The 15,202-nt window shown below is 35.0% G+C and overlaps 2 protein-coding genes and 1 long non-coding RNA gene across 6 annotated transcripts; 2 read left to right on the top strand and 1 right to left on the bottom strand.

The window, feature by feature from the left end:
- The first annotated feature begins 203 nt into the window (after nt 1–203).
- Nucleotides 204–3,209, top strand: LOC140976138 (probable prolyl 4-hydroxylase 7). Of its 2 annotated transcripts, none has more exons than XM_073440050.1 (8): nt 204–417; nt 563–652; nt 756–813; nt 1,476–1,580; nt 1,846–1,903; nt 1,989–2,164; nt 2,251–2,311; nt 2,780–3,209. In XM_073440050.1, exons 1-8 carry the CDS (start codon nt 353–355, stop codon nt 3,085–3,087), a joined length of 921 nt encoding a protein of 306 aa, XP_073296151.1. In that variant the 5' UTR covers nt 204–352; the 3' UTR covers nt 3,088–3,209. The 2 variants fall into 2 exon arrangements, with proteins under 2 accessions (XP_073296151.1, XP_073296152.1); XM_073440051.1 differs by having other exon boundaries at nt 207–417; nt 566–652.
- Nucleotides 3,210–3,918: 709 nt separating this feature from the next.
- On the bottom strand, nt 3,919–7,440 carry LOC140976136 (uncharacterized). 3 transcript variants are annotated; one of them, XM_073440046.1, is made up of 10 exons: nt 7,226–7,440; nt 6,745–6,936; nt 6,289–6,366; nt 5,823–6,182; nt 5,485–5,620; nt 5,044–5,206; nt 4,769–4,897; nt 4,465–4,659; nt 4,248–4,370; nt 3,919–4,154 (listed from the first exon to the last, which is right to left on the bottom strand). In XM_073440046.1, the coding sequence occupies exons 2-10, from the start codon at nt 6,929–6,931 to the stop codon at nt 4,062–4,064; spliced, it is 1,464 nt and encodes a 487-aa protein (XP_073296147.1). In that variant the 5' UTR covers nt 6,932–6,936; nt 7,226–7,440; the 3' UTR covers nt 3,919–4,061. The 3 variants fall into 3 exon arrangements, with proteins under 3 accessions (XP_073296147.1, XP_073296148.1, XP_073296146.1); XM_073440047.1 differs by lacking the exon at nt 7,226–7,440 and having other exon boundaries at nt 6,289–6,357; nt 6,745–7,180; XM_073440045.1 differs by lacking the exon at nt 7,226–7,440 and having other exon boundaries at nt 6,745–7,175.
- Nucleotides 7,441–9,527: 2,087 nt separating this feature from the next.
- LOC140976139 (uncharacterized) lies at nt 9,528–14,318 on the top strand. The gene is made up of 3 exons (XR_012175169.1): nt 9,528–9,659; nt 9,809–9,921; nt 10,015–14,318. It is a non-coding gene; the product is annotated as an uncharacterized lncRNA (long non-coding RNA).
- Nucleotides 14,319–15,202: the final 884 nt, after the last annotated feature.

Genomic DNA, 15,202 nt, shown 5'->3' with positions numbered 1-15,202 from the left:
AGATTTTTACTTTTTACCGTAAATTTTTACTTTTTCACAACAGGTGTAATTTAATCATGATAATTTAAAAACTCGACTTTTTTAATTAAAAATAATAATAATATAATTCGATATAACAATTGGGCCAAAATAGAATGGGCCTTTGTCTTTGTCGGAATCGATTAAGCCCAATTTCCATCCTAATTTGCTTTAGCACAGAATTTCCCAGTGAAGCGCCTTGCCGTTCGGCAAAAGAACAGCAGAATCGGTCTTCGGACGCAGTGCAGTCCATTGCGTTGAATTCAGTCATTCGACAGAAAATCCCATCAAGATTTCGTTGCCCGCCTCGGAGAAAAGGGACAGATTTTGATAGATGGTCATGGGCGTGCGGATGTTTCTGTTATTTTCTGTGTGTTTTTTGGTTCATTCGTCTCATGGGTATGACTCCCTTTTATTGGAAAAAAAAAGTATGTTTGATTCCACAAGAGAATTTTTGTCTCATGGGTCTCTTTGTCATTGTAGAATGTAGATCGTGGCTGTGCTTTTTTTGGTATACTTAGAACTGTTTTTGATTGGATTGCAGCAGCAAAGAGTCGGTGCTGAAATTGGTTACTGGTGCTTCATCATCTCCGTTGGATCCGACTCGGGTCACCCAAATCTCTTGGAGTCCCAGGTTTTTCGCTTAAAGACGTGTTTTTATAGATATATTTTTATTTTTTGTATTTAATCAATCACTTTATGTAATCTATGATGATGGTTGTTTTGGTTTTCTACAGGGCTTTCGTATACCGAGGATTTTTGACTGATAAAGAGTGTGATCATCTCATTCTCCTGGTTAGCCTATTACTTCGTTCTCCAACCTTTTATGCTTGTGTAATGGGTACGTGGTTTGATGAAATCCATGGAAATTGTAAGCATTTGTGAGATGATGATGTACGTGTATTGAAGAATGTGGCTAGTGCTCGTACTGATGTTGTTTTTCCTTGCGTGTTCTCCATCTATTATACTGTGGAGTTGATCATTTTCCATATATTTATGTCTGTGATTCTTGGAGGAGTAGAAGATAGATGAACAGTGGCGGAGCCAGTAATTTGGCATTATCCGGGTTATAATTTTAAACGCTAACATCCTTTTTAATATTTTAAATTGATCTACCCGGGTTAATATCAAATTTATCCAAAATTATACAAAAATTTACATATAAATTTTTTAAAAAAAATTTGGACCAGCCCGGGTACATGAGGCTGTACCTCCGCCCCTGTAGACGAAGATGGTCGTTGCTCCGGCTTTTAAATGCTTTCAATCCGAGAATTTTAAGAATAGTTTGATGGCTTCTTTTTTGGAATTTATGGTGAAATGGTGTTTGAACCTAGATTTTGAAAATTTGATAGGATTTGTAAGAAATTAGTATTGTACACTCATTTTTTAAAAAATGAGAAAATTCATGATTGTGTAATAAATGTGTTTTAAATAGTTTATAAAATTTCTGTGAACAGGCTAAAGATAAGCTAGAGAAGTCTATGGTAGCCGACAATGATTCTGGCAAGAGTATAGAGAGTGAAGTCCGGACGAGTTCTGGCATGTTTATCAGCAAAAAACAGGTAGTGAAATCTTGATTCTCTTAGCTTGATTCAAGCAATTTTATTAGCTTTGTTTCGAAATTTGAATCTTTAGACCATCAATAGTGTTTGATTTGTCTTTTGATTAGGGTTAGATACTGCTAGGAACATCGTTTCGGCATATGTGGTCTTGATTTTCTGTAACAAATAAGCATACTGAAATTTTGACATTATGATTTGTGCTGAATAAAAATATTTATCATCTTACGTGTAAACATAATCATTTATTCAATTTTCTACTTTGAAGGATGACATAGTTGCTGGCATTGAGGCAAAACTTGCCGCATGGACTTTTCTCCCTCCAGGTACTCCGAAACAACCATGTCGAGGACCGGTTGTGTTATTATTTCAGTCTAATCTTCTTACTATTTGTATTTACATGTGATGTAGAAAATGGGGAGGCTATCCAGATATTGCATTATGAGCACAGACAAAAGTATGAGCCACATTTTGATTATTTTCACGACAAGGCCAATCAAGAATTGGGCGGTCATCGAGTGGCAACTGTACTTATGTATTTGTCGAATGTTGAGAAGGGTGGGGAAACGGTTTTTCCTAATTCAGAGGTAAGTAAAGTCGTTTATACTTGCATGTATCTATAGACGCTAACATAAAAAAGCTCAATTCTTTGATAACATTATTGATTGTGCAGGCAAAAGATAGGCAAATTAAGGGTGATGATTGGTCCGACTGTGCTAAAGAAGGCTATGCAGGTATGCACTACTTCACAATTTACTATGCAAAATTGATCGTAGAAGTGCGACACCCCTAGGTCAACATGTCCATGCAAACACGACTCCACATAGTGGGCTCTGTGAGCAACTACTTCATATTAATGCTCTTTTCGACAGAAATAAAAATTCCAATGTATTGAAGGACCTATCTATAATCTTGTGGCCTTTACTAAAACTTTCAAATGAATTGCTGTGACAAGGATGTTAGATTAAGAAGACAAAAGATTAGATTAAGAAGACAAAAGTTTGATTGGCGATTTTACATTATTGGTGAAATGCCTCGCTACACAATATCATTGGTCAAATAAAATAAAAACCAAAGTGGAATGGACTTTGATAACTTTGATTCCTCTCTAGTTTACTTGTGGAGATGGGAGTGTGGTTTTAATTTTTTATGTTTCTTTAAAATGACTTTCTTATACCGTTTTCCTGTTGTTCTTTTAATAGTGAAACCAAGAAAGGGTGATGCCCTGTTATTTTTCAGCCTTCACCCTGATGCAAATACAGATCCTTCTAGCTTGCACGGTAGTTGTCCTGTCATCGAAGGTGAGAAGTGGTCGGCCACGAAGTGGATTCATGTGAGGTCTTTCGATTCCCCAGCCCGTTCAACAAGTGGTGATTGTGTTGATGAGAATCCAAATTGCACGTCGTGGGCTCTTCAAGGAGAATGCGAAAAAAATCCTAACTATATGATAGGCTCTAAAGAGGGTGCGGGTTTTTGCAGGAAGAGCTGCAAAGTGTGTTCATCCAAGTAACTTATCCTGGTCCTTTTCATTTAAGTTAAGAGCAAAAGTTACCTGTGATCATAGTGTATAATCGAATGATGTTGTCATAATACCAAAATCGAACATATATAAAGGGGAAGAAGTGCATTCAAGCCAAATTGCCGTTGCTGTCTTTACTTTGACTTTATTTTCGGGAAGACAGATAACCGTTTGAGTGCGTTTGATCGATTTGATTATCTATTAAATCGCTTTTTTGAAGGTCAAATTACCAAAAAATATTATTTTTTAATTAATGGAATCCATTTCACTAAAATCCGATTAACGGTGTGTTTGGCAACCAGGATTTGGATTTCAAAATCCTATTTTTATTGTTTGGCAAGGTGATTAAAAAAAAAATTTAGATTTGTTTAGCATTTTATAGGATTTCATGAGATTTCAATTAGTATATCCAAATCTCATCGAATTTGATAAGATTTTGTGAGATTTGGATTTTAAAAACATACGATTACTTTTTTATTTAAATTCCATCAAATTTGATAAGATTTATAAAGGTAGGTTAGTAAAATTTTAAAATTTCAAATTCGAATCTTTTTTTCTCTAAACAAAAATATATTTGTAAATATCATTTTTAAATTTTAAACAAAACACCAAATGAAATTTTAAATACTTGAATTTCCAAATCTAATTCCAAATCCAAATTCATATTTATAAAAATCCAAACACACTAACCGAAATGATTTTTGGTTGAAACTAAATGCCTGAGAAAAAGAAGTCCAACTTCTTGAATCCGAACTAACTTAATCCGTTAATCGGACTATGATGGATATTGGGAATTTATAAAAGGAAATAGTTCGTTAACTAAGCAAAAAGTGGAACTTTATCGAGATTTCAGTACATCTGTACACTCGGATTTCAACACCGTACAATTCAACGAGTAAAAAAATCTGATACATAAGAATACTCAGCATTCTTAAAATTCAAGAACATTTTTCTGCTTTCTTGATTCATAAGCTAAGTTGGCTGTAGTTAGAGTAATCGATTTCTTTTAACCTTATACAGCATAATATACACTCTGGTAAATCTTCAGCCTTGTTTCCCTGCACAAAATTACACCGAGAATACATTAAAAACCGGAATATTTTTCTTTTCTTTATGTTTCCCTGATTAGGACAGATCTAATGAACATCTACCTGTATTGTGAGACCAAAATCAAAGATACAATGTTTGATTCTGTCTCGAAATGTTTCGAAACCTTTTCGAGCAATGTAACTGAATCGGTGGATATCTAAATCAATCTCAAAGTAGTTTTCTCCCTGCAGAAGTTTTATCATAAAGTTACATTAAAATATGAGTTCCTACAGATGTATTCGATGTTCAGAACTCTAAATACCATCCGAGAAACTTTACCGAGAAAAATTCATGCTGAGGACGTGAAAGAATAGGCTTCTCGTTGTAAGCATGCATAAGCTTCCTCTCAGCTCCATTCAACTCAAGATCCTCGATATTCACAACCCCGGCCAAGATTTTTAATCTTTCCCTCACGGGGGCAATTGTATCCATAGGAAAACCTTTTATCTTCTCTGTTTCATTATCGATTATCCTCTGATTTACAAAAAAAAAAGTGCAATGAATACTTGAGAGGACTCTAAGAAAATCGATGAGTAGAATAGAATGAAATGCATATAGAATATAGAGAAGGGCAACTTCTTACCCTGAAATTTTCTTGAAATGGAACAGGAAGGCATTTGGAATAATTTTCTGAAAGCTTGAAGTAAAAAACAACATTCATCCCTGGGCCATCGTTCTCGTTTTGGAAGATTGTAGCAGTGTAAAGTGGAATCTGACACGACGAGAAGGGAAAAATATTAGCAGTAATAAAATATGTCTTGTTGTTCAGTTCTTGAGCAGATAGATTCTGTCATACAGCTATGTCCATTTTCAACCTTTTCTCTCTTTCACAATAAGTCTAATGTATACAAAGCATACCTGAAGGTTAACAACAAGAATAGGAGGGACTTCTCCACGTGAATCAATGGCAGGAAGCTCCACAAATTGTGCCACGTGATTAATTTTGCGAGGAGATAAGAATAAGTCTGCTCCAAAAGGAACATATGCATCAAAACTCGAAGCGATCTCTTTCCTTTTATCCCTGTCAAAAGCCATTTAGCGGAATTAATTTCATTATACTAGAATGTATGTCAGAAAATGTGTACGCTGGTATTGGACAACAGTAATTGCCATTGCTATCTAGTTTGGCTAGTCTTTGTACTACAGCAACCAAGATGTAGTGTTCGGGGATACTGCTTAGTTTAAAAGATTTAAGCTGTAGTTTTATCACTGGTCACAGCTTTTAGTTAAACTCAAAACCTTGTAGTTGTCATTGAGAAATTCATTAAAAAAAGGAACTAAAACATAGTATGCTCTTACTTATTATAGTTCCTTCCCCGGACTTTAAAGGTATTCGTATTAATCTGCGACCAAGACCCTGGCATTTTCTTCTCTGAAGAGGAACACATTATTTGTGAACCAGCAATCGGTCTTCGTATGATGGGCTTTGTGGATGCTGAGATAGAAAACAGACGGAATCAACAAATTTGAGGGGAAAAAATTCAAATGCTGAAATATACCATCTCAAGAAGAAACACAGCAACAAATCAGATCTCCCGATTCATTGTTATTTTCTTTCTATACTTTCCCAACTGAGGAGACATCTAGTCATCATGATTCATGACATTGCATAGGAAACAAAAAGCCAAAACACTTACATAATAGAGTATTCTCTTGTCCTTCTTTCCGTTTGAAAGACGGAATAAGGGACAGTTTTTTCCTGGTACTTGGACCTCCCGGATTAGGCAATTTTCTCTTTCCATCAAACGACTCATCACAAGCAAGACAAGGAAGTAATGTGTTTGACAGAAATCCACAGCTATGTAAAGGTGAGTTCTGATCAGTGTCAGCAGTTTTGTCAACGCATGGGACAGACGATTTCTCCAAACCAGATGGATCCTTCGCCTCATTTTGAGAATCGTCGTAATTCAGCTGAGAATCAGAACCAGAATTTTGCGTCACATAGTTTGAGAATCTTGGAGTAACACCAGTAGACATAGATCCGGCTTGAGATACATCTGCACAAGATTAATCAAGTTTTATGGTAGATATGATTTGCAAGTCATGGCTTCATAAATATATGGAAATTTTGACTCTGAATTAATGGAAAGTCAAGAGACTAACCATCTTGAATACTGTAAAATTCGTCTTCGCAATCAGAATCAATCGCTGAATCAGGATCATACCATGAATCTGCATTTCCTTTTTAAGACCATCAAACAAAACTTTTAGTGCATTGACAAACCATTTCTTAAAACATTATAGCAGGTGTAAACAGAAAAAGGAGATTAACCCAGCAATCCAATCATATCCCCAAATATAAGCTAAGATTACTTTGAACCCACATTAATTCACTCATGGGAACAAAATGGATGTCATTTAGGAATTCTTTTTTCAGCAGAAGAGAACATTTTCTGCTCAACCAGAATGACTTGAACCGCGGAAAAGAATTCCAACGCTTTACATAAATGCCACTAAACTACATCTTTTCAGCTCCAACCAATCAATCATTACCCCACAAAAATGACAAAATCTCAGCCCCAAAAAACCCAAAACAGCAAAAGGGAGTCAAAGTAGAACCTTGGAATGCAGGATTACTGTAAGAAAGATCCGTTTGATTAGACGGCTCGACCCGATTATTCTGCTTGTTAGAAGGACAGTGGGTCGTCTTCTTCCTTCTTGCTCTTTGCATTCTCCGCTTCCTCTGCAAATCCAATCTGCTTTTCACTCCCACACACCCTTTGGGCTTCGATCCACATATTCCCATTCTTCCTGCTTTACAAGCAGATTAGGATGGAGATTTTTGCAGGTCTTGGTCAAGCAAAAAATGGAGTCTTTGCGCATTTATATTCACATACACGTATTTAGGTGAAGCGGGTAAGGATTATCAGTTCAAATATCAATATAAAAATCAGGTGCCCAAGAAAAGGTGCAGCGGCTTAAATTCATTGAATTCAAGAACCCCATCGACTTAATTATTGTTTATCTGTATTAGAAAAAAAGTGAATCGCGATTAAAGGACTTCGGATTGGTAAACGAAAACGTTTTTTGACCAGCGCACCTTGTTGACGATCTTTTCGGGTCGGAAGGTGATCCCCACGTGTCAATCGGGGATAGGGTCACCGGGGAGCTGAGCTGAGTCACATACAAGAGTTAAAACGCGTGGTGAGACCGAGGCGGCGGAAGGCGGGCGGCCTACGGCGTCGTTTCGAGGAGGAGTGGCCTCCACGACGTCGTTTTTGTCAGGTAATGCGCATCTAGTATGTGGATTTGTTGGTGCACGTGTAGATATGATATTCATCATGCGTGTGCCACCTACCCAAAATTTATTAATAATGTATCAAGTTAAGTCGAAGTTTCGGGGTCAGACTTAAATTTTAACAAATTTTTCATTAACTCAAAAAATAAAAAACAATTATATATTTTTTTCAAAAAAAGATTATAAAACTATCTCACAAGTTAATTATATGGCCAGAACTAACTTGATCAAAAGACTCTGATGTGTCAGATAAGGAGAAACAATAGGATTGCTGGAAGCTCTCTCTTGGATCCGCAACTCGAACTATCCAAAGGTTCTCTTCGAAGTAGACGCGCTAACAGTATACAATGCTATGACGGAATCAGATGCCGACACAACGGAGTTTGGAGGCATAATGGGTAGATGTAGAGACATAGTAGATACAAACCCAGGCTTTTCGGTTCATTTTACTCGTAGACAAGCAAACGAAATTGCACATGTGTTAGCTAAGCATTCTCATTTTTACGCTAGTCCTTGCATTTGGTCAGAAACACCAATATGTATTGGTGCCTTTATGAATCTGTACCTTTACCAATCTGTTATTAAATGAATACATTTTCTCGTAAAAAAAAATTCGTTTATATCACTCCAAAAAAAATTATGTTGATATCCATATATGTAAAATAAATTATAAAAATATAATTTTCTAAGAAAATATGTTGATATATATATATATATATATAGAGTTTTGATATGATGCACACCTACCGTGCTCACATAAATGTGCATGGTAGGTGTGCAGCATATCAAAACTCATATACATACGTATATATATGTATATATATATATGACTTAAATTTGGGCCGGTGTCAATCTTAATTACCTTATTTTTCAAACTTGAAAACGACATGTGAACCGACGTAACAAATTAGAGATAGTCATGAAAATAAATATTATAATAGTTTAATTCAAGCAGTAGTATACACAATCCATGTTGTGGACTCCTTCAAATTAATTATAAATTATCATTATTTAAGTCTATTATTATAACCCTTTTTTTTAAATCAAAACAGCTATGAAAGTTACATTTAAATTATTTTTTTATTACACGGGATAGAGAATTTTGTTTTAATGTATATTCACATATTGGTGGAACCAGAAATACAATACTAAATGAATTATTTTTAAAAAAAAAATCAAAATAACACATGTCAATTTACTTCATAACAATTATATTTTTTAGACTAAAATCTTAATTTTACTGGACGATATATATTTTTCCTAATTTATCTTCTGTCTTTATTTTTCTATTTGAATTACGACTGTTTTTGTTGGCTTTGGACTAATTCTTATATGTTATGCTCCTAGTTTTAAGGTGAATATAGCCAGCTAGCTTGTCCACGCTTTTATTTTGTAGCCCTAGACTCATTTTATTTTTTAAAAAATAAAATTTATTTTGATATACGAAATATTGATAACTTAGTATATGAATTATTATAAATGACTAATTTGGTATATGAACTATTTATAAATTGACAAATTGGTATAAATCCAATGAGGTTTACTTGGAAAACAATACCAGATTTTGCGAAAAAAACATTATGATTATTTTTGTTTCAGTCTTCCGAGGTCTGATTACATATATTTATTTATTATATTTTTAATAATATTATAATAAAGTAGTTATAGTTGAGTTGATAATTATTTATCATAATATAAATTTAAACAAATATAAATTTTTTTTAAAAATAATCAATAAAATAAAAATGTGTATCTAATTAAATTTATTGATGGTAATTTGACTTAAAAGGGCAATTTAAATTAAGGATAAAATTGACTTTTTAGCTTGATTATGTATTAATTTGTCAATTTATATTATATATAAATAGTTCATATATCAATTAAGTCATTTACAATAGTTTATGTATCAATCGTCATTTTACCAATAATTCATATATAAAAAATTGAATTTATTTACATATTAGTATACTGGCTAAAATCTCGGCCAGTCCCAATTGTTTGAGGTAGTTTTCGATTTAGTCCTAAACGAATTTAATGAGCCGATTTAGTCCCCAAATATTTCAAAAGTTATTGCAATCCAATTTCTCCTTTAATTTGCTCTCCTAGCCTCTTTACGCTCCAAAAATCTCCAATTGCTCCTCGATCTCTCTTTGTTCCTTTTAGTTCCAGTAGGGTGATTCTTGTCTTCTCGTATAACAAATGTGCCATCGAAAGCTTCTGGTTCTTATAAACAAAGGTGAAAATCTTTCTAGTTTATATTTGTTCTTAGAAAAACAAGTTTACTGTAATTCTTTCCCAATGCTTTTCTTTCTAGTTTATTTTAATTGTTAAAATATTTTATTTTCACACTTAAGCTAACTACTTGAAATCGATTTCCACTCGAAGAAAGTCCTCATCCCCATCCTCAGCCATTAACTTTCTCTCTGTGTCATCATCTCAAGATTGATAAATAATGGCTAAACGCAGTAATTTGACAATAGAGATCACGCCAAATTATGGTAAGTTATTATTTTTTCACTCTATTTTACTTAATTTTGTATCGTGCATTTTTCATGAAGAATTATATTGTTTTTCTGTATTTTTTTGTGTAGGTTTACTTGGAAAACAAGATTTGGTTACTATTAAAATGCATTACAATAGAAGGTTTAAATCTAAAGGCGAACAAGATGAATACATTGGGGGATGTTTTGAATATTTCGACTTTTTGATCTTGATAAGCTAGCAATGGTTGAATTGTGGGGGTTTGCAGATAATCTTGGATTAAAAAATAAAGATGCTATTATGTTTTGGCACAAAATCGGGAATACGCTAAATAAAAAGAGATATCTAGAAAACGATTCGGATGTGTTGCAAGTTAGAAAGAATAGTCCAACAAACTATGAGGTTGAAATTTATATAGAACACTTAGATGCCTATTCAATTGATGGTCCAAACGAACAAAGTGGAACTGAAGCTGTCGGTTAATTTTTTGACATCGATGAAGATGTTGTCATGGATAATATGTTGTTTGATGCATGCATTCATTCACCATGAAATGCAATCTACGAAGGGAAAGAATACGATTTCTTTTGAGAGAGAACATGTAGATAATCTTCAACTAGTGTTGCATGAGCTGGAGGATGATGATGGCGACGAAGAAGATGTTTGCATAGACAATGACGATTTGGATAGTATTCATGATTCTGACGAGGAGGAAGTAAAAAATTATCCGAAGTATGATCCAAAGCGAGAATCTGAAGACCCGGACTTGAAGCTTGGTATGATTTTTTGCTCAAAGAAAGAAGAGAAATTTGCAATTCAAACTCACTGCATTAGAAGGGGAATGACAGTGAATTTTGTAAAGAATGATAATATTCGTCTTTGGGCTAAGTACAACAATGATGATTGCTGCTGGATTATTCATGTTGCAAAGATGACTAATGACAGTTGTTGGCAAGTAAGAACTTTTTATGACAAGCATAATAAATGTTTTCGGGAATTTAGCAACAAGAGCATCAACTCAACGTGGTTGGCAAAGACTTTTTCCAAGAGAATTGCCACAAATCTTAAATGGGAACCGATGAGTTTAAGCAAGAGATTTGCAGGACATTGAATGTAAACATTTCGAGGAAGGTAGCTTATGTAGCCAAGAGAAAGGCACTAATGCTGGTGCAAGGGACTGCCCAGGAGCAATATCATCGAATAAAGAGATATTGTGCTGAACTTAAAAGATCATATTCTCGAGCCACAGTAGTTTTGAAGTTGACCAAAGACAAATAAGGACCAAGGTTCCAAAGATTATATTTTTGTTTTTCAGCGTGTAAGCAAGGGTTTAAGGATGCATGTCATCGTGTCATTGGTGTTGATGGATGTTTCTTAAAAGAACAACATGGTGGACAATTACTAGTGGCTGTGGAATTAGATCTGAATAACAACATATTCCCATTGGTTGAACGTGAAACAAAAGATAGTTGGACATGGTTTCTTTGGCTCTTAGATAAAGATCTTGGGATCAGTGATGCTCAACATGACTTTACATTTATGTCAGATAAGCAAAAAGGTTTGATTCCCGCACTTGAATCTTTATTTCCTGATGCAGAGCATAGATTTTGTGTCTGACACTTACACAGCAATATGAAATGTGTTGGGTTCAAGAGTTTCGCAGTTAAGATCACCTTTTGTGTTGTGGCAAAAGCGACAAGAATTGAAGATTTTCGAGTTCGAATGACTGAGATGAAAGATATTGATGAAAATGCATATGAATGGCTTGTTAAGAAGCCTGAAAATCAATGGTCTAGAGCATATTTCAGCACCTCCCCTAATCGGACATCTTATTGAACAACATGTGTGAAACTTTTAACAGCATTATATTAGATGTCTGGGAAAAGCAAGTGATAGATATGTTTGAAACAATATGGAATCTTTTAATGGCCAGATTTCGAGTTAATAGAGACAAATGTGAAAAAATAGAAGGGTCGAATTTGTCCAAACATCAAAGATGTGTTGGCGAATATCTATATGAAGGATGTTGGGTATTTCCCAATGAAGTCCGATGAGATGGTTATTACTTTCCCCATAAGAGCTCGGGTCATGGATGACCCGGGATATTAAATGGATAGCCCAAGTCAGGGTCACTTAGCAGGATAAATTCTTCAGAAGTCGACAAGGTGGTTGCCCGGGACATCTTCTCCCTGGGTTATCAGAAGCTCGTGCTCTTATCCAAGTTCCCGGGACGTTTTTATCCGGGCTACCTCGAAAATAGCACATCACTCGAGTGAACCAATATGGGCTACCTTATATTTGACAATCATTACTGTCAGAACTACAGGGGTTGGCTTGTCAGAGAAATTGTCAGAATTAGGGTATGGGCAGCTATCTTACCCTAAATAGCAAGTGGGTACTGAAAACAAGGTAATCATAAGATTTCCTACTATAAATATCTGGTATATATTCCATTTGAAGATATTCGAATTATGATATTTTTTCATACACATATATCCTCACATATATCACTATTTTTCTTCATCTTCACCTGCTGACTTAAGCATCCGAGTGTCCATTCCGAGCACCCCTCTGGCGCCCATTCACGAGTTCTTTCCTTGCTTGCATGTTACAGTTGAAGCCATATCTTACAGATATATCTTCCTCACAAACTATATCTCTTGCTGATCAATCTTTTAACAAAACTCTTATCTGATCCGGTGGATTGCTCCGACCCAGCTCACCCGATTCACCAGGATCACATCAATGTAGTATATCTTTAACATGTAAATAGGGAAGTTTGAGTTATCCATAGAGTATTATCTCAACTATGCATCTACAAGCGAATATTAAATAATACAATTGAGCTCAACTCATTTATTAATGTGGGCTATGAGTTGGATGGAGACAAGATTTCAAGTTCAAACATAAGCGTTTTGGACAGAAGAGTACGTAATTTTTATGGAGTTGTGGTGGAATAATAATGTTAGAGTAATTCACCAAGCAACCACTAACATAAAAGGACCAACTTCCGTTCTTGATCTCAGCTGATATATAGTGGTGACCGAGAGCGCACACATGCACAAGTTCTCAGCTATATATTATGAGACAGTAAAACAAACCAGAAAGAAAATGGAGACACAACGCATTTATGTGGTTCAGCCAAAGTGGTTTACATCCACGGGAGAGCAGCAATCTTTATTGATAATCCAAGAAGGGGAGTCAATTACAAATACATGTCAAAGATAAGGAGTTACAGACTAGATTTCTTCCTTCAATCTATCTTCTAGTTCCTTACTCTTTCTTGATGTGATCTTCCCTCCACTTCTTGCTTCTGTATCCTTGAGAGTGTTCTGAGAATTCTTCGAGAAAGGTGAGAGCTTTCTTCTTCTGCCGCTGGACTCCTTGAGCATGCCTTGGGGACCAGCTATCGGAATTGAAGCTCCCTTCTCCCAACTGCCACCCAACGGTTTAGTATAGGTTTGTAAGTTTCTCCCCATCCCCTTACCACTGGTGATAGCCTGTCCAATTTGTTATGGTCAATAACAAAAGTTGAACTACTCCTCCCCCTACCTCGTTGACTAGCCAGCTTGGAAAACACCTAATCAACACATAAGATAATACAAATCTCTTTGAAAAATCGACATAATAATTTTCTTGCATCATATTTTAAACAAATAGCAATAACGTAACCCAATTTTTTATGGAGCTGGGAGAAATTGACACCATTTTTTGCGTGTATCAATATTTCCACGAAGAGCAATAACATAATTTCTAGAAGAGTTAGTGTGGAATCATAACATAAAACTACACCGTACCCTTCGAGAAATTGATGCCAACATGAATGGTTCTTTCTTTAATGTAAAGCCATTGGGAGACTCTCAACTTTATCAGTAAGTACTATGCAGTCTATGCTATCTTACTCACACGAGATGGAGCCAAACTTTAATTAAAACTAACTACTCAAGGGGTTGAGCATAATTTTAAATATTCATATTTGAAAACAAATTAGGAGATTCATATTTATAGTGACTAACAAAAAATGGGGTGTAGTGTAGATAGCAACACTCGTTGACTATCCATTGTTTATAAATTATTCGCATTAAATATCGAAATGAATTATTTGTTAGCGAAGAATTTTGATCTACAAAACAATATATGTTGTTACTCAGGTGTTAACCAATTTGTCTTGTATTCTAAAAAGTACTCGAGAATTAGTAAAAAAAAATTCTGCATCAAAACATTTACAGAAAGAAACGCATACATGTTGCGTGTGCATGTTACTAGTATTTAGTGGTTTTTTTTAAAGGAAGAGCATACTTTTCTTTGACAGTATGCCTAAGGGCAAGCCATATATATAAACTTCATTACTTTCTATTATTCTTTTGTCTCTTATGTTCTTCACTCCTGGAGGCATTTGAAAATTTTCATTTAGCAGAATGAGTAAGATAAGGGGTATTGACAGAAGAGTTGTGGTTGCTGCTCTATCCATTAGTCTTCTTTGGTTTTTGCTTCTGCTGACTTTATCATACCGCAAAAATACAAGGGATTCTACTATTATTAGTATCCCATATTCAACAAGAGGTTCCAGCCTTGTGAAACTAGCGAGAACCAAGTGGAGTTCACTGCATCAGAATTTTAAGCTCAATTGTGTCAGCAGGAGAAGAGTGCCCAATGGACCAGATCCCATTCACAACAGGTAAATGCCCTGCTACAAGAAGTTTTCGATTTCGGTTGTTGAAACAAATATTGTGATCGGTGGCAGTGACATAAGTTTGTGTAACTAGACGTTGTATAAAAATTTTGAACGTCAGAAAGGGTGACTGCTCTGCTGGTCACCCCTGGCTCTGCCACGGTTGTGACTTATCAACGAAACTGGTCACGTAGAGTGGCTTGTTATGGTATTGCGGTTGTTTTCTTGCTTTATGTTGAAAATGGTTTGTGCAATTTTGCAGGAGAGCTGGGAATTCAAGACTACCACCCACGAGAGCGTAGGGATTTTGATGGGATTATTATACATAGGTGATTTCTTGAAACTGCATGCTGATGAACACCCTTTGTTCATTTGTTAATTCTTATTGTCCAAATTTGAAATCTTAAAGAGGCATTGTTTATATTAAACTTGTGAGTATGCAATATGGTTCACATGGAAGCCATGTTTTAGGTGATTGATTTCATTGTGTCTGTTTACAAAAATATTACAGGAAATACTTGTTTTCCTTGAGAAAATTTTTGAGGATTTTCCATCTAATGTATCAGACTTTTGTATTTGTTTATGAATATTTCTATTATGTACAATTTTATTTTTTTATTTTTTTA

The sequence above is a fragment of the Primulina huaijiensis genome, chromosome 5 (genome assembly GCF_012295235.1).
Source record: "Primulina huaijiensis isolate GDHJ02 chromosome 5, ASM1229523v2, whole genome shotgun sequence".
Classification (NCBI taxonomy): Eukaryota; Viridiplantae; Streptophyta; class Magnoliopsida; order Lamiales; family Gesneriaceae; genus Primulina; species Primulina huaijiensis.
This window is presented reverse-complemented; position numbering and strand designations above follow the sequence as displayed.

What these genes read in the sequence shown, in the direction of transcription:
- LOC140976138 (XM_073440050.1), top strand. Translation starts at nt 353, where the DNA reads ATGGTCATGGGCGTGCGGATGTTTCTGTTATTTTCTGTGTGTTTTTTG. An exon ending in GTGATCATCTCATTCTCCTG is followed by an intron (nt 814 to 1,475) that starts GTTAGCCTATTA and finishes TTCTGTGAACAG; the next exon opens with GCTAAAGATAAGCTAGAGAA. An exon ending in TGTTTATCAGCAAAAAACAG is followed by an intron (nt 1,581 to 1,845) that starts GTAGTGAAATCT and finishes TCTACTTTGAAG; the next exon opens with GATGACATAGTTGCTGGCAT.
- LOC140976136 (XM_073440046.1), bottom strand. Translation starts at nt 6,931, where the DNA reads ATGGGAATATGTGGATCGAAGCCCAAAGGGTGTGTGGGAGTGAAAAGC. An exon ending in CGGGGAAGGAACTATAATAA is followed by an intron (nt 5,207 to 5,484) that starts GTAAGAGCATAC and finishes GGCTTTTGACAG; the next exon opens with GGATAAAAGGAAAGAGATCG. An exon ending in ATTTTGGTCTCACAATACAG is followed by an intron (nt 4,155 to 4,247) that starts GTAGATGTTCAT and finishes AATTTTGTGCAG; the next exon opens with GGAAACAAGGCTGAAGATTT.